The 18,981-nt window shown below is 36.7% G+C and overlaps 3 protein-coding genes across 8 annotated transcripts; 2 read left to right on the top strand and 1 right to left on the bottom strand.

The window, feature by feature from the left end:
* The first annotated feature begins 4,273 nt into the window (after positions 1-4,273).
* Positions 4,274-5,071, top strand: LOC140982193 (17.3 kDa class II heat shock protein-like). Its single transcript, XM_073448615.1, has one exon. It carries the CDS (start codon positions 4,455-4,457, stop codon positions 4,917-4,919), a length of 465 nt encoding a protein of 154 aa, XP_073304716.1. The 5' UTR covers positions 4,274-4,454; the 3' UTR covers positions 4,920-5,071.
* On the top strand, positions 4,987-6,443 carry LOC140982020 (uncharacterized). The gene is made up of 3 exons (XM_073448436.1): positions 4,987-5,034; positions 5,811-6,015; positions 6,289-6,443. The coding sequence occupies exons 1-3, from the start codon at positions 4,987-4,989 to the stop codon at positions 6,441-6,443; spliced, it is 408 nt and encodes a 135-aa protein (XP_073304537.1).
* Positions 6,444-6,648: 205 nt separating this feature from the next.
* On the bottom strand, positions 6,649-11,509 carry LOC140982192 (protein PLASTID MOVEMENT IMPAIRED 1-RELATED 1-like). Of its 6 annotated transcripts, XR_012176218.1 has the most exons (5): positions 11,300-11,509; positions 10,915-10,969; positions 8,498-10,770; positions 7,319-8,389; positions 6,649-6,953 (listed from the first exon to the last, which is right to left on the bottom strand). XR_012176218.1 is itself a non-coding variant. In XM_073448610.1 (4 exons), the coding sequence occupies exons 2-4, from the start codon at positions 10,915-10,917 to the stop codon at positions 7,444-7,446; spliced, it is 3,222 nt and encodes a 1,073-aa protein (XP_073304711.1). In that variant the 5' UTR covers positions 10,918-10,969; positions 11,300-11,509; the 3' UTR covers positions 7,058-7,443. The 6 variants fall into 6 exon arrangements, 5 of the variants coding, with proteins under 5 accessions (XP_073304711.1, XP_073304712.1, XP_073304713.1 ...); XM_073448610.1 differs by lacking the exon at positions 6,649-6,953 and having other exon boundaries at positions 7,058-8,389; XM_073448611.1 differs by lacking the exon at positions 6,649-6,953 and having other exon boundaries at positions 7,058-8,389; positions 10,915-10,964.
* Positions 11,510-18,981: the final 7,472 nt, after the last annotated feature.

Here is an 18,981-nt window from a genome sequence, read left to right as displayed (position 1 = left end):
TATATAAGAGCCCGGGCGTCTGGTTGCCCGGGGAGTAGAGCCCGGGCTTGCACCTGTCCGGCTTCAGAAGAATCCATCCTGCAGATTGACCCTGATTTGGTAATCCATCTGATATCCCGGGTTATCCATGACCCGGGCTCTTACAGGGGTATCATCACACATCCCTTAAATAGTCGGGCTAGAGTCATACTCGCTGTCCCGATTAGTCATGCTTGGATTCTCAAAGAGATGATCAATCAGGTTTTATAAAAGCATCGGGGGCTTCATGTCTCCCAGAGATGGGATGAGGAGCCAGAGTCTCGTGTCTCATGGACTTGAGATAAGAAGTCGGGGCCTCGTATCTCTCGGACTCGAAATGGTCGAGGTGCGGAGCCTCGGGCCAGGGTGTGGGTCCCTGGACTTAATAGATAACCAAGGTGCGGAGCCCTGACCTTCATGAATGGTCGAGGTGCGGAGCCCCGAGCCAGATTTGAGAACCCTGGGCTTATAGATAACCAAGGTGCGGAGCCTTGGGCCGGGGAACATGTCCCAGGACTTGGGAATGGTCGAGATGCGGAGCAGGTTTGAGAACCCTGGGCTTATAAATAACCAAGGTGCGGAGCCTTGGGCCGGGGAACATGTCCCGGGACTTGGAAATGGTCGAGGTGCGGAGCCCCGAGGCAGATTTGAGAACCCTGGGCTTATAAATAACCAAGGTGCGGAGCCTTGGGCTGGGAAACATGTCTCGGGACTTGGGAATGGTCGAGGTGCGGAGCTCCGAGCCAGGTTTGAGAACCCTGGGCTTATAAATAACCAAGGTGCGGAGCCTTGGGCCGGGGAACATGTCTCGGGACTTGGAAATGGTCGAGGTGCGGAGCCCCGAGCCAGATTTGAGAACCCTGGGCTTATAGATAACCAAGGGGCGGAGCCTTGGGCTGGGCAACATGTCTCGGGACTTGGGAATGGTCGAGGTGCGGAGCCCCGAGCCAGGTGTGAGAGCCCTGGGCTTATAAATAACCAAGGTGCAGAGCCTTGGGCTGGGGAACATGTCCCGGGACTTGGGAATGGTCGAGGTGCGGAGCTCCGAGCTAGGTTTGAGAACCCTGGGCTTATAAATAACAAAGGTGCGGAACCTTGGACCGGGGAACATGTCCCGGGACTTAGGAATGGTCGAGGTGCGGCGCCCCGAGCCAGGTTTGAGAACCCTGGGCGTATAAATGACCAAGGTGCGGAGCCTTGGGCCGGGGAACATGTCCCGGGACTTTGGAATTGTCGAGGTGCGGAGCCCCGAGCCAGGTTTGAGAACCCTGGGCTTATTGTTGATCGAGGTGTGGTTCCCCGAGCCAGGGTGTAGTGCCCCGGATCTTAGACAATATGCCGGGGCCTGATACCTCCCAGACTTTAAATAATGTGTCGGGGCCTTTTATCTCCCGGACTTTGAAGAATGTACCAGGGCCACATACCTCCCGGGCTTAAGACAATATGCCGGGGCCTCGTGTCTCCCGGACTTTAAATAATATGTCGGGACCTCAAATCTCCCGGTCTTTCAATATATGGTGCCGGGGCCTCAAATCTCCCGGGCTTAAGATAATGTGTATGGGCCTCAAATCTCCTGGACTTAAAATATGGTGCCGGGGCCTCATGTCTCCCGGACTTTTAAGATTTTGCTTTTCCTGTTGTATTAGTTTTATTAAAAACCAAATCACTAACCTGGAAATACTGAATCTGAATTCATTTCCGATAGAGTGAAACTTCTCTGGTTGAGCTAAATTAGGTGACTAATATAGCTGTATGCTACTGAGTACATAGCAAATGCTCTTCATGCCAATCCGGGATAGCTGCTGAGCTTTGAGCCCATATGAAATCAACATATAAGATCTGAGTACCGAGCTGGTCGGACTTGTATGTTTGCCAAGCAGAGTTGGGCTTATTTTTGAATGGAAACCATATCTACGTCTTGAGCTCAAATTCCCACAGACGGCGCCAATGATGCCATCCGGTGAAATGGACGAGTCGGGTCGGGTGCTCCACCGGATCTGCTATCAATATAATGAAGGGAATAAGAGTAAGGAGATATATCTCCGCAATATGGCTTCAGCTGTAACCTGCACACAAGGAGATGAACTCGTGAATGGGCGCCGGAGGGGAGTCCGGCGTGGCCACTCCGATGCTTAAGTCAGTGAATGACTCAACAAAATATCAATGTAACCAAGAGATGGTTGTGATATTGGTGGAAGAGTGTAGACAATAAAATGAATGAATCTAAATGTAAAGGGAGAACCTGGTATGTATAGTAGAACAAGTAATGATGACCTCGTTCTTCGTGCTACACACTAATTATAGTAGGGCGGGTACATTCTGACATGTCAAATCATAAACTAGTCACATCCCGCCTGTCTGACTTTGTCAACCACTTGGATTAGTGTCAGAGATAGGACGATCGCCAACATCCAATTCTGCTAGTGAACTCGAGTGCGGTGCTCATATCGAGGTGGCCCGTTTAGAATGCCTACCGGGGGCTTATATAAGAGCTTGGGCGTCTGGTTGTCCGGGGGTAGAGCCCGGGCTTGCACCTGCCCGGCTTCAGAAGAATCCATCCTGCAGATTGACCCTGATTTGAGAATCCATCTGATATCCCGGATTATCCATGACCCGGGCTCTAACAGGGGTATCATCACTCTGTTTTTATTTTGGTCAATTCTCAAGTCTTCAAATATTAAGTTTCTAACTCTTTTTTTAAAAAATAAAAATAAAAAATCTTCAATGAATTCACTAGTTTTGTTAAATTGCGTTATGGTTTTTAATGGTTTCAGTTCCAATTCCACTGTTTGAGCCGATTAAAAAAATGATACAACTCGTGAAATAATTAAACCGGTTAGAATTTATTATTCAACAATTATACCATGAAGCAAAATAAATAAAAATATGGTTATAAATCAAGTAGTTTAATTCTAAAATTTAGGTTATCTATATTGATGGGTTACAGTCCAATTTGATTATTTAGTCCACTTCGTCTACAAAGTTCAAGTCCGCTATATACTTCAAAAATATCTATAAACAGAAGAATTGTTTATCCAAAGTATATTTTCATTTTTCTATTTGAGCTCTCCAACTTTCAGAAAATATATGTAAATTATTTTCTGACTTGAACATTGAGGTATCTACGTCAGACAACCCCCAAGCCTCTGATTTTTATTCGTGACGTATGTGACAACCCACAAAATTTATTGTTTACGACTACTTGGACAGTTGGATTTTCCTACTCCGGTTTACGACTACTACTTTGAACGGTTGATGAGGCAGCCAAATCTTCCTACTCCGATTTATGTAATTTAAACAATTACATTTCGGTTACATCATATATAATTATATACTAAATTATCTTACGATTTGATAATAGTTTTTTTTTGTTTCGTTTAAACCAGATACCAAATTTGAACTTCTCGATTTTGATTTGAAGGATGTTTGGTTGGAGCTTATAAGCTTTTTAAATTTGTTTAGCAACAATTTGGTCAAACAATTAAGAAGTGGACAAAATAAAAGTTTGACAGCTTATAAGCCATTTTTTAAAAAGTTGGGATAACCCTTTTTTCTAAAAAAAATATCTTATTTTAACATTTTACTGATCTAAAATAGTCTTGTATATTTTCATAAATCACCACCATGTCCTCCACCTATTAAATATTTTTAATAAAAAAAGAAATTTCCAAAAAATGTCAATTTTCTAAATTAAAATATGATTTTTTTTTTTTGGTAAACTAGGTTTAACATTTATGATTAAATTCTAAAACTATTTTAAATAAATTTAATCAAGTAAAATAGGTTTAACATTTATGATTAAATTCTAAAACTATTTTAAATAAATTTAATCAATTAAAATAGGTTTAACATTTATGTTAAAATTCTAAAACTATTTAAAATAACTTTAATCAAGTAAAATAGGCTTAACATTTATGATTAAATTCTAAAACTATTTTAAATAAATTTGATCAAACAACTGAATGTGACTGTTCTCATTTCGGTTTACGGAGGAGCCACATGGTAAAAATTGGTGTGAGACGGTCTCACGGATCGTATTTGTTAGACGGATCTCTTATTTGAGTCATCCATGAAAAAATATTACTTTTTATGCCAACAGTATTATTTTTTATTGTAAATATCGGTAAGATTGACCCGTCTCACAAATAAAGATTAATGAGACCGTCTCACACAAAACTTATTCGAGACACATTGTCCGACTGAAGAAAGTTTTAGGCCCAATGGATATGATATCTGCCCAATACAATCATCAACGTGATTCTAGAAACTGCTAGAAAACGTACCTTCTACCCGTTTCCTCTGGAGAATCCACCTTTCTTCCAGACACATCCACCATATCTATATATAGACGGCTCAACAAATCTACGATTCTATCAGAAAATTTTCAGAAATTTATTCCGAGTCCCGCATTTTCCAAATCAGTGACAAGATTCGACATGGATATAAGGCTTCTTGGATTCGACTCCCCACTTTTCAACTTGTTTGATGCTTCTGAGGATTCTGATGGCAAAAAATCCATCGGCGCACCCACCAGGACCTACTTTCGGGACGCCAAGGCCATGGCAGCGACGCCAGCGGATATCAAGGAGTACCCGAAATCATACGAGTTTGTGATCGATATGCCGGGCCTGAAATCAGGTGATATCAAAGTGCAGGTGGAGGATGGGAATGTGCTGCTGATCAGTGGCGAGCGTAAGAGAGAAGATGGGAAGGAAGGTGAGAAATACGTGAGAATGGAACGGAGGGTTGGAAAGTTCATGAGGAAATTCGTGTTGCCGGAGAACGCTAACATCGACACAATCAAGGCGGTGTGTCAAGATGGTGTGCTGACTGTGACGGTGGAGAAACTGCCGCCACCGGAGCCGAAAAAGCCCAAGACTATCGAGGTTCAAATCGCTTGACAAAAGCTCTGCTATGCGTTGTTACTTGTTTTCCTGTGTGATTTTGAATAAAGTTGTGTCTTAGTAAATGGGTTTCAAGAATGGTGTCTGCCTTGTTCTTGAGTTGTGTTCAATGGTTTGCAGAATCTATTAAATGTTTTCTTGATTTTCAACTGTGCATGGTACATATTCTGACAATTCAAACTCACAAATTATCATTGCAAAAGCTTTGTGAAGAGTCCGAATCCGACGTCGGAGTAGAATAGATTCCGTATTTGATTTCAAACAACAATTGGCCAATTTGACAAAACAATTGGATCAAAACACGAGACTTTGAAAGCAACAAGTCTGCCCAGAAGTCAAACAGGACGTACGCCACTCTTCTGCCCGTTTTTTCACTGGGCACCACGAGCTCATGTTACGCATTTTACGGGCCGACGACCAGTATTCTCATATCACATTTCGAGAAGTCGAGAACTAAATTTTGTATATATTCTTCAAGAATATTTGGATTTGTAGGCACAAAAATGAAGTTTTGGGTAGTTTGAAAACAAGAAGAAAAAAAAAAGGAGTTTTGGGGCTCGAGGGTCCAGGGATCTCCGTTGCCTCCGCGAGTCGCATTTCACAGACAAAAAACATTTCAAGAAAACTCCAGTTTTTTCCACGATACCTTTCAGCTCCTTCGGCTAAATTTCTCAAGTCTATTACAATGTGGGCCAGCTCTTAATTCTTGGCCACCGCTCGGACTGACTGATGGAAAATCAGCAACAAATATGAAGGTTCTAAACCCATAACTAGCGAAACCACTAAACCCAAGAAGCTTATGTATACACACCAAGGCACTTCAGTTGATGATCATGGCTGAAAATTACCTCAATTTGGATATCTTTGATGCCACTTTTTTATCCACAGTGCTCCCCGGTGAGCACATATTCCCTCGAAACTAACTTTGCGTTTTCTGAATTATTGGAGTTCAATGGGTGCTTGGCCGAGGAAACCCAGCTTTCTCTTCATTACCTGAAGTTTATGTCTCAAAATTCGAACTCCATGGTGAATGACGTCGACGACGTTAACCTTAATGGGAGCAACAACTCTTTTCATGAAAGTTATACTGATAGTAAGCAAGTCATTCATAACCAGTTTCCAACTTCTAAAGCATCGAACCAACTACGAGCTTACGACATATCAAAATACACATGTATCATAGCACGTGTCGTGCACATGAGGTGGATTCGACAAAGGCTGAGCAGAGTACTCGTTCCCCCTTTACAGACGATTTTTCACATTTTCTTTTTTGGTGATAATACATGTAAAGGTTCACAGAAGAGCTCATATTGCCATCTCTTCAATATTTCAGATTTGATGCCAGATGTCTAGCATGTGATATCAGGAGAAAGTAACGAGCAGAAGAAAGCAATTAGAGAAAAGATCGCTTTTAAGACCAAGTCAGATATTGAGATACTGGTTGATAGTTTCAAGTGGAGGAAGTATGGGAAAAAGATGGTGAAAAATTACCCCAATCCAAGGTTCCACATTACTTCATGAAGCATAATTTCTTCTACAATACTAACTTCTATTACATGAGTAACTCGGTCTCGTTCAAACTCAGAGCCTCGGTTCAGATAAACAAATTGGTTGTATCACTCAGCTGATAAACGGACCAATTCTACAATATTTACTATACCGCAATTTGTGTCAATCCAAGACACGGCTTTTAATTCTTTATCAAATAACCTCAAAATTTACACAACTGACCATAAAATGTAATCAACAGGAACTATTACAGGTGCGCAGTTGAAGGATGCCCAGTAAAAAAAGAGAGCTGACAGAGATAAAGAGGATTCGCAATATGTCATAACGACCTACGAGGGAGTCCACAATCATCAGGGACATCCTCAGCTTTGATTTCAGTAATTGAGATTCCATACAAATGCTATCACTATTCTTGGATTTTCTATGCTTTTTCAAGAAATAGAGAATGCAATTGTACGTACCTTGAAGAATTTATCAGTGGTTTAAATTGACAGATTCCGGAGCTTTTGGTGGGATGCTCAACTGTTGCAAGATAAAATGAATAAATTGAACAAATTCACAGCTGGTGATTTGTTGCGAATATAGGACACCATTCTCAAAAGCGTTGGAAATATGGTATCATAGAATTACCAAGAAAAGCAGATCTTATATTTAAGATTAACATATGGTTCACAGGCTCCAAAGTCCATTATCAGCTACAAAAGGAAATATGTTGTTTGATTATTGATCATTTAATCTATGCTTTAAATATATATCACAGCAAATTTATCTCCTTCATCGTTCGAGGCAAAAATTGCACTCAGTCTATGTTTTACGAAATAAAGCTATACAGTAGATCTATAAAACTTTGAAATGTAACTCTGTGGTCTTCAAAACAATAGCATTACCCTGTCATCCACGTCAAAGAGAGGTTCTGGTTCGGACCCCAGAGCAGTTACAACATATAATTAAACCAACAGGAAAGCTGATACGATCAAATATTTATTGTTTCTTTCCGCAAGCTGTTAAATTTTTATGGGAATATAATATCAGGATTTCTTTTGTACACATTTAGCCCAACTATCTCGTCCCATGCAGCTACTTCACCTTGTGTATCTGAGGATATGCTCCAAAGGACATTCGTAGGCCATGTCGTTCTCATTATTGTTGAAGAAGATTGTATAATTGCCTTAGATTTGCAAATATGATTCTTGTTGGTTCGACCCAAGCCACTAGAGAGCAACCATCGGGATCCAGATTGCTGTTGTTTATTAGTTCCCCAAAGCTCTTTACCAAGTGAAGTACTTAGGCCAGTAATATGGACTTCCGAGAATTTAAATTGCGGAATACCCTTTTCAAAGATCCAACTTTTTTGTTCGGAGCCAACAATTGCTTCAACCAATCTTTCGTCCAAACCATCCTTTTCATCATTTAAAATTTTCCCTGATGTGCAGGGCATTTTAGGGGAGGGAATTCTCTCGACTTCAATCATTGCAAGCATTGAGGAACCAACCCTTTCATTATCACGCAAGGGATCTCTAAGCTGCACTTTTAAACCCATTATAAAATTTTTATTTGAAGTATCATAATCCCGTACACTGCTCAATTCTAAAGACCCAGTGCAATGAGCTGCAAGAAGTTTCAAACCATTTTCATCAGCTCCACAGTCGGTGTCAAAACCTTCACTGTCTAACCTCACCCAATCTTCCAATGACAAAGAGTATTTGACTAACTCATCATCATCAAGGAGCCGCAAACCTGATGTCCTTTCAGAACCAAAGTTCACACAAACTTCAGTAGCCTTATCTGGATCAGAACTCCTGAAAAACTGGATCCCAACTTTCGAAGGTGATTCTTGATCTGTTAGACCAGACTGAATCCTCAGTCCTTCAATTAAAAGACCTTCAAAATTGGTTATAGCCACAGGAACGATATTTTCAAAAGATACACAATCTGAATCGATCTCGTCCAAATCCAATCTGTAATTTTCAGAAAAAAAAAAAGAAGGCAAAACAAAACAGTTGTTTAGAATTAGTTAGTAGAATTTGATGGCAACTACATGACACTATATTCAAGAATTCACAGACCTCTTAAAAACCTCTGATATTGATTCAGCCTCTGGCATCACTTGTTGTACCGTCTTCCCCGTGATATCTTCCAAAGGCATCAATTTATCTGCTTGAATAGACATCTTTTCAACTCCCACAGATGCCCAACACTGAAGTAATTCCATGACAGTGAGCCCCATTGCTTTGGGAAACACAACTGGAGCAGAAACTTGCACGATTAATCTAGCCCCATTATATGCATTTCTGAAAAGTAAAGGATTCATTGACCGCAAGAAACCACCACCCTTTATCTGAATGATTGGACCAATGCATTCTTGAAGAGAAGGCAACTTCAAAGGTTCTGCTGGTGGCACATAGACTGGGCTTCCAAATCCACCAGAACTAGAGCATGGAGAATTCTGAAAATCCTTCTCATTCAAACCCCATTCCTGCAATAAAGCTACCGTTTCCAAATTTTCAATTACTTTAGCATTTTTTTTACTCATTGAGTGGGTTATACCACCTATATACTGCTCATCAGCTAGAATAGCTGGGGACAAACCAAAATCGTCTGCATGTGGCATTCTCCGATACCCATCAGGTGTATGACAAAAAAAATCCTGCTCTGCCATCACAACAGTATCAAAAGAGTCGTTTTCCCTTGGAAGGGAGTCCTCGTCAAACTGTTTCAATAGTTGATCTCTGGGAGACTCAAGATAGCTATCAAAACCTATGTCATCTGTACTCTGCCGGCACAACATGTTAAGAAAATCGTTTTCTATAGATTCTGCAACATCATCCAAGCTAAGAGATTCATGAAACTTACTATATTTATTGCAATACTGGATTTTCTCGGATGTTTCTTGCTCATAACAATTGTTTATATCTTGTGATGAATCCAAATCTGCTGATCTAGATGCCATCATGTCAGAGAAAACTAAATCGAGTTCTTCATCGTATGGTTCTTTAATGGACATGCTATTTTCTTTGGGTTTAGTCTCATCAATCATGTCATGGTCATCGCTACCAAGATTCAGATTACATTCAATGTCCTCATCAAATACTGTCTCTTCCCAATCAAAAATCTCAGCAACATTAATAATTTCAATTAGAGAACTGTCCATTCTTTGACTACCATGCCGTTCTAGCTTCACCTGATTTATCATGGAGCTTTCTAAATCTTGCTCAATTATGGAAAACTTGGTACTGTCAACCTCCTGTCCAATATTACCACCAGCAGACTCAAGAGAGGGGGCAGCCTTAGGTTTTAGGGACTGCAAAGACTCATGACCGTAATCAAACTCTAGAACATCACACATCTTTTCCTGGTCAATCTTTTGGTACAACAAAGAAACTGAATGTGCGAGTTCTGATCCTCTGCTTGGGAGGTCATCTAGAAATTTCAGTTCTAGTGACTGGGACCGACAATGTGACCGTTTACTTGAACCTGTAGGGATGGTACTATGGTAATTTATCTGGCTTCTTTGATGACTATTTCCGAAATCAGTAATATAATTTTCCGTTGCCGTTGCTGGTCCACGTTCGTTCTCAACATTAGGAAGTTTCACATAATTACCTGACTCAATGGAATTCCTATTCATCATGAAAAAACCAAAACTAACATTCAACATTGCACCTTTTGCTATGCCTGTGAGTTTAAAGCTAGTAGTCCACTTCCCTGAGCCCCCCTCTTCAGTCTCTAACTCCTCCAAAGTCATTGGGAGCAACCTTGTTAGGTCAATCCAGTGCTTCCCAATGTCCAGTGTTTTAGCCCCTATCACTGAGGTATGAAGCAAGAAGACTTTGGGTTCATAGTTTGCTGAATTACGAGCCCTGTTTCTACTACAATTAATAGTACACCAGTCCATGAGAGTATCATCGAATTCGGCCATTCCCAAATATGCACGGGAAGGGTGAGTTTTCAACATCTTGCCCTTCCGACTCCAAGTCACACATAGATTAAGGCTGTTAAAATTCGAAGGCAACCCTTCGACAGCGTGCACGTGGAGAAAGAAACAACAATTAAATGTATGATTACGGTTGTGGGTCAGAGCCTTTAAAGGCTTCCAATTCCATATTGATAATTTCTTGTCCTTTAGCGGCGAATCATGAATCTTGAATTTATTTCTTGATTCTGAAAAGCCGTATTTAGGGACCACATTAATACGGTGATCAGAAGTTGGATTCAATGCCTTACGTTGGTTTCCATGCAAATAAAGGGCTTGGCTGATTTCTTCAATATCATGCAGAAAAAGCCCACCGTCCAAATCTTCTCCGCCCATCTTCGCGAATTTGAGTTCTGATGACATATCCTGTAAAACTCTAAACTTGCCTGACCATATTCAACTGCTAATAATGGTAATAACAGTGGCTAAAACACCCATCAGAATCGCAAAATAAAACAATTCAGCACTCTAAGTGCGGTAGTAGCTAAATCAGAATTCAGTTAAAGTGACCATGTCTTATGTTCCTTGTTTTTGGATAATTAGCTTTCCCCATTCACCACCTGCACTGTATCAAAGATTGAATCAATTTCTTACTCATTACATAATTTCTACTTCATTTCATTCACATTAATAATCAGATCGATTCTGGTAGTCCTTAGAAATGAAAAGATCCAAGCGGTATCAAACATTCACTACTTTGCTCCAACTTCACCAAATGTTTTAACACGGAAAAAGTAAATAAATTTAAATTAAATCAAACAGAGAAAATCCCAGATGTAAAACATAAAACACAATAACACCGACAACTATAGATGCACAACTAGAGCCCATTCAAGAAGCTACTGAATCAAATCGATCACGTAAAGTCCAATTGACATACAATCTTGGGACTTACAGCAATCTTTGACTCCGTCCCCTAAGGAAGAGAAGAGATGTTTACTGCTGAGACCATGTATATTTTTCTTTTCAATTTTACTTTTCTTATCTGACGGCGGCGCTATGGCTCGTTCGTTCGGTTGTTTGCTTCGACACCCAAGACAAGTCGGCAGCCAGCCAACAACCTTTTCCTTTGAAAATTGTTTAATGTTTTCCACCAATAGAAGAAGGCTCCTACCTGCACGTTTTTCATATATTTATATGGGCAAATTTGAAAAAAATACATATGTCATTTAAGATTCGGTACCAATGATTTATTTTACAATTCAATACCTAACAACATTATAAAATTAATTTTAACTATCTACAAAGATAAATTTACATTTTAACTCTTTAATTATTTAAATAAAAATATAATTTTATCCACCAAATTAATTGTGTGTTTTCCTCTACCAAAATATTAGTATCTATTATGGGGTTTCAGATACTTGATTTTGTTATTTGAATACTCCAAATGTATAAAAAAATATTATATTTTCGAAAAAATACCATAAATTCAATCATTGTTGGTTTTTAATTAAAAATACATTATGATGACTTATTCATGTCATTTTATTTTTTAAAAAAAAATATAGTTCCTCACTCATCGTGAAATAAGATTAAGTACTTATTTTGACATATAAAGTATCTATTTTGAAGTTTCAGATACTTGATTTGGCTCTTTAAATACTCCAAATGTGTAAGAAAATACTGGATATTCGAACAATCACCATAAATTCAGTCATTGTTTTTCTTTTCATGAAAGGTGTATTTGGATGACATATTCATCTCATTTAATATTTTTTTTGTAAAAAAAATCAAATTCCAAATTAAGCATGTAAATTTTAAAGTACTTAGTTTTACTTGAGAAATACCTATTTTGAGTTTGCAAATACTTGATTTCGTAAATAAGATACTCACAATATGTATTAAAATACTGGATATTCAAATAGACAACGTAAATTCACCAAGTATTGGTATTTCAATGGAAAATGCATTTGGATGATATACTCATCTCATTTAATACTTTTTTTTGTAAAAAAAAATTCTCAAATAAGCATGAAAATTTAAAAGTACTTAGTTTTACTTGAGAAGTACCTAATTTGAATTGGCAAATACTTGATTTCGTAAATGAGATACTCACAATATGTATTAAAATATTGGATATTCGAATAGGCAACGTAAGTTCTCCAAGAGTCCAAGAGTCCAAGTGTTGGTATTTTCAAGAAATATGCATTTGGATGAGAAGTACGAAATTTGAGTTTGTAAATACTTAATTTGATATAGGAGATATTCATAATATGTAATTGAATACTGGATATTCAAATATGCAACGTAAGTTCCTAAAGTGTTGGCTTTTCATGGAACATGCATTTGGATGACATATTCATCTCATTTAATATATTTTTTGTAAAAAAAAATCCCAAATAAGCATAAAAATGTAAAGTACTTAATTTTATTTGAGAAGTATCTAATTTGAGTTGGAAAATACTTGATTTCGTAAATAAGATCACCAAAATATGTATTAAATATTGGATATTCGAATAGGCAACGTAAATTCTCCAAGTGTTGGTATTTCCACAGAATATGCATTTGGTTGAGAAGTACTTAATTTGAGTTTGCAAATACTCGATTTGGTACAGATGATATTCATATTATGTAATAGAATACTGGATATTCGAATATGCAATGTAAGTTCATGATATGCTCATAATAGTTTGTATTTTTAGTAACATATCTCTCATTATTACAACTACCAACGTGCTTAATTGACACATTTTTGTGTGATTTTATTGTAGAAGGAAGTTTTCTACTCTTGCGATAAATCTGGGCTAAAAAAGGTGATTTTATATCATAATTAAAGTTGCCGATATGATCTTAGTGGGAATCGTGGAGCAGAAAAATTCAGAAGATGTTTTTGGATAAGGCATGGTCACGCTTTGTGACGATTCCTTGGCTGCCTAGTGAGAAATAAGGAATTTTCATATCAATGAATAAATATAAGATAGAGTTTTTTCCATAAAAAAAAAACTCTATATTCTTGGAGGATATTTTCTAAGTATCTTTTAATTTTAGGGATTAGGTTTTTATTTTAGATTTATTGGGCTTTTATGCTTTTGGACCCATATATTTACTTTTAATTTCCTACAACTTACAACTTTCCCACAAATCAATTCACGTGAGGCAGGGAAGCGCAGCAAAGAAGAAAAAAAGGGGCTCCCGACCTTCTCCAATAACTCACGTGAAGAGCAAGAAGAAAAGGGCTCAAATATTTTCTCTCCAATTTTCTAGTATGATTTAAGGGTTGTTTTTTTATTGTTTAATTTATCACTGTGGGGTATTCGTTTTTAAATTCAATATTCGTTTTATTCCAAGTATTTGTCGATTTATGATTTAATTATATGAATATTGTATATCGATTAATCTGACAATTTAATTCGATATATGATTTTTTACCGCTAACCATGAATTCAGTGATCCGTAATTGTCATGAATGATTGATATATGAGTAGCATAGATTAGATGTGTTGTGCTATCATAATATATTTAATCTAAATAAATCAACAAAACTGGATTTATCAATTGCAGCTATCTCGATTGTTAGATTTCGGGATTAACTGTTTTCACAAATCTAAAAGCTATCGTTAATTAATATTGAACGCTATCGTGCCCAGTTGGTTATTGATAAGTTTTGACTGGATGCTGGGTTCGGTCAATTAATTTAGGAAAACACATAAATTTTAGCGGCTATCTCTATAATTCTAAAGTTAATTGTTTGGAACAACTTGAATAAATTATTTGTTTGTCGATGAACAATGATATAATTAAATAGTAGAACTCTCTTGAATCAGATTTTTCTCGTATTAAATTCTTCATTTTAGTCTTGTAGATAAATTATCATTTAAATTTATTGTTTTCATTTCTTGGATAAATTTAGTTTTGTATTTTATTAAATTCATATACAAAAATCCCCCCTTTTATTTGCATTTTTACTCGAAAGAAATCATCACCGTTCCTTGTGGATTCGAACCTGCTTACCATTACACTAATTTTATTTAAAGAGTGGGAATTTAAGTTTGGTGGCACAACGACAGCACACCAAATTTTTGCGCCGTTGTCGGGGAACGGTGCAAGGTTAGTTTTTTTTCGAGTTCTGTTATTATTATTTTTTTATGTCTCATTCTTCTTGTACAGGTGATTCATTCATCGAGAAAAGAAGAATTTGAGAATTTTTTGTTTTGAAATACTTCGAGATGTTTCATCGAAAAGTATTCACAAGTTTTGCCCAACAAACCAAAGAGCCATTCTACGCAGCATGGGAGAGATTCAATTGTTTAACAACAACATTTAGGAATCATGATTTTTCTAACTATGTTCTTATTCGACTTTTCCTTATAGGTTTGGATGCAGTTACATGAAGATGGGTATTTAATGGGACACTGACAACTGGTAGTCCACTACTTGGTCAACATTTTAATGGTGTGATATATTTGCTAAATGATATGGCCGACTTTGACTACCATCAGTATTTGGATCCTTCGCTGCAGAGTTGGATCCACCAATACACTCCAGAAATTAGCCAATCTGATTTTACAGACCAACCTTTCGAGCATCAAGAAGACGAGGGATATAGTCTTGAAATAATCATAAGTCGATTGAATGATATATTAAACAAGTGCGTGGTATTAAATGAGGAAACTGTTGAGCTTTAATCTGAAGAAGTTTTGGAAGAAATATCAAACGAAGATGAGCTGGCACCAATGAAGTTGAGAGATGAACAAGCTCCTGAGACTATTGATTTGATCTCATCGATAATATTATCATACATACATCTAGAAGATCCTTGTCTTTCTCCATTGTCGATTTCAACAGATTTTGTTCTTCAAGATCCAACGATGATACTCTCATCTCATGCCTATTATTTAAAGTCACGTTTTGTTGAGGAGATGAGCTTACATTGCATACATCAAGCCAAACTTGAGGGCACATGAAACCAAGACTCATATATGGTGTCATATGACACATACTTTGGGCGTCAGCCGCTCTTTGAATGAGTGCTTTTGAGGGTCAAGCCGACGACTAAAAATCAAGCGCTTTTGGGAGGCAACCCAAATTTTTGTTCTTAATATTTATAGTATTGTTACTTTTGTGCAGAAGAGGCCTTTTACAAGGCGTGACCACACCATATAAAGAAATTCTGAAAAAAAAAATTGGCTTACATGCAGTAGATGTTTCCTAGCAAGGTGTGATCACGTCTTGTGAAAAAACATCTTCTGATTTTGAAAAATTTTGGCCCTATACGCAGAAGATGTCTCTTAACAGGGCGTGATCACGCCTTATAAGAAAACATCTTCTGATGTTGTCTCAAGGGAAAATAAATTATTTAAAAAAATAATAATAATTTACTTTTCTTTTATTTAATCCTATTTGTTCTCACCCCTTTCACATATCTTCTCAGCAGCTTCCATTATCGATCAACAATTTCTCATGCCACAACAATAGAAAGTTTGTTCTACAATGCCCAACAAATTTCAGGAGAGTTCTCTAACTTCTCTTGCGTTTTTACTGTCTGCGTTGTGCATCTATTTTTTGTTTCATCGAGAACATTCCCACATATAGGTGTGGGAGGAGGTATATAGTAGTATTTCTAGTTTGAATTTTTATTTTTTTCCGATTTTTTTGCATGTTTATTCGTAAAAAATATTATGAAAAAAAATAAATAAATAAAAAGGGGAAGAGAGAGTAAAACGGAGTGAATTTGTTTGATCCATAAAGCATCTAGTGTCTATTCATTATATCTTTCATTTGAATCTTGAATGCCTCTGATACGAGTCTAAAAAAAACTGATGTTTTCTTTGTGTGTAACTAATTTTGCATTCTTACTGCTATATTTATGGGTAGTTGTTCTGGATGATGTGTTGAAATCCAAAGTGTATGGGGTCTAGCACACGTACTGTTTTTTTTTGTGAGCTTTGGGCTTACGAGCAATCATCATATCATGCTCCAATTTTTTTTGATTGTGTGTTAGTCATACATTGTTGATTTTTCTAGAACTTGCATTGTTATACATGTGTTTGTTGATAACTTGCGATGAATTAGGTGCATAAACAAAGTAAAAGGCATTAGGTTCAAACCGTTTTCTTTCGCATCATCAGTGTCGTTCTTTTTTAGCCTACCTTGATTAATTTACCCCTAGTGAGTCAAGTTTGAGCCTGAGCCTATTCGTTGGAAAATAACCATGTTATAAACCATGATAAATCTCTTTTGTTGGTTATTCCTCTATTTGAACCTTGAATTGGAGAATCATAAAAACTTTTTGCATTTAGCATCGCTTTGAGCCAAGAAAGTGCAAATTGTTGAGATCGACTGATTAATGCTCGAAATTGTTGTCTCAAAAACTCCATATGAAAAAAAAATATGAAAAAAAAAGAGAGGAGAAAAAATATATATTCATAATGAAAAGAAAAATTAAGGAAAATGAAAAGGCGGAATGAGAAGGAGAAAAAGAGCAACGAAGAAGAAAAAAATGTTCTTGGATTTTTTAATGAGATTGAAGATGTTATTATTTGGATGCAATTGTCTTTGTGAAAAGTGCGTATGATTTCTTCAATTATGTAAACCCATTGTGCTTTTTTTCCTACCTGACATCTAGCCACGGTACAACCCAAATATAGCCCTTGTTTGTGCATTTTAATCCATTCACTTGACGGAAGATGTGATATATTTGCAAGATTATGGTAAAAATTTTCAGTGTTTTGACATGAGAGCTCCTTGATACATACCTAGACACTTACGAGTGAAATGAGCGAATCCTGTGAGGAGTGTTTGGACCCTGTGCAATTTTTATTTCTACACATTCTGATGGAAGCAATTGTTCATGATATTGGTATGTTAGGTGCTTAAAAATTAAATTGCTTTGGTGCATGACAAAATATTTTGCAGACAAGTAAATGAAGCAGAAAGAGGATAATGCGTTGAAATAATGAATCAAATTCTTTTATGCTTGAGGACAAGCATGTCTTAGGTGTGGGAGATTTGATATGCTCATAATAGTTTGTATTTTAATGTCATATATGTCATTATTACAACTACCAACGTTCTTAAATGACAAATTTTTGTGTGATTTTATTGTAGAAGGAAGTTTTCTGCTCTTGCGATAAATCTGGGCTAAAAAGGGTTATTTTATATCATAATTAAAGTTTCCGATATAATCTTAGTGGCAATCGTGGAGCAGAAAAATTTAGAAGATGTTTTTGGATAAGGCGTGGTCACGCTTTGTGACCATTCCTTGGCTGCCTAATGAGAAATAAGGAATTTTCATATCAAGGAATAAATATAAGGTAGAGTTTTTTCCATAAAAAAAGCTCTATATTCTTGGAGGATATTTTGTAAGTATCTTTTAATTTTAGAGATTAGGTTTTTATTTTAGATTTATTGGGCTTTTATGCTTTTGGACTCATATATTTTCTTTTGATTCCCTACAACTTACAACTTCCCCACAAATCAATTCACGTGAGGTAGGGAAGCGCAGCAAAGAAGAAAAAAAGGGGGCTCCCAACCTTCTCCAATAACTCACGTGAAGAGCAAGAAGAAAAGGGCCCAAAGATTTTCTCTCCAATTTTCTAGTATGATTTAAGGGTTTTTTTACTGTTTAATTTATCACTGTGAGGTATTCGTTCTTAAATTCAATATTCATTTTATTCCAAGTATTTGTCGATTTATGATTTAATTATATGAATATTGTATATCGATTAATCTGACAATTTAATTTGATATATGATTTTCTACTGCTAACCATGAATTCAGTGATCCGTAATTGTCATGAATGATTGGTATATGAGTAGCATAGATTAGATGTGTTGTGATATCATAATATATTTAATCTAAATAAATCAACAAAACTGGATTTATTAATTGCAGCTATCTCGATTGTTAGATTTCGGGATTAACTGTTTTCACAAATCTAAAAGCTATCGTTAATTAATATGGAACGCTATCGTGCCCAATTGGTTATTGATAAGTTTTGACTGGATGCTGGGTTCGGTCAATTAATTTAAGAAAACACATGAATTTTAGCGGCTATCTCTATAATTTTAAAGTTAATTGTTTGGAACAACTTGAATAAATTATTTGTTTGCCCGATGAATAGTGATATAATTAAATAGTAGAACTCCCTTGAATCAGATCTTTCTCGTATTAAATTCTTCATTTTAGTCTAGTAGATATATTATCATTTAAATATATTGTTTTCATTTCTTGGATAAATTTAGTTTAGTATTTTATTAAATTCATATACAAAAATCCCCCCTTTTATTTGCATTTTTACTCGAAAAAAATCACCCTCGTTCCCTGTGGATTCAACCCTGCTCACCATTACACTAATTTTATTTAAAGAGTAGGAATTTAAGTTTGGTGGCACAACGACAGCACACCAGTTCACCAAGTGTTGGCTTTCCATGGAAGATTCGTTTGGATGACATATTTATCTCATTTAATATATTTTTTGTAAAAAAAAACATTCTCAAATAAACATGAAAATTTTAAAGTACTTAGTTTTACTTGAGAAGTATATAATTTCATATTGCAAATACTTGATTTGGTACATGAGATACTCATAATATGTAACAGAATACTGGATATTCGAATATGCAACGTAAGTTT

The sequence above is a fragment of the Primulina huaijiensis genome, chromosome 8, assembly GCF_012295235.1.
Source record: "Primulina huaijiensis isolate GDHJ02 chromosome 8, ASM1229523v2, whole genome shotgun sequence".
Taxonomy (NCBI): domain Eukaryota; kingdom Viridiplantae; phylum Streptophyta; class Magnoliopsida; order Lamiales; family Gesneriaceae; genus Primulina; species Primulina huaijiensis.
This window is presented reverse-complemented; position numbering and strand designations above follow the sequence as displayed.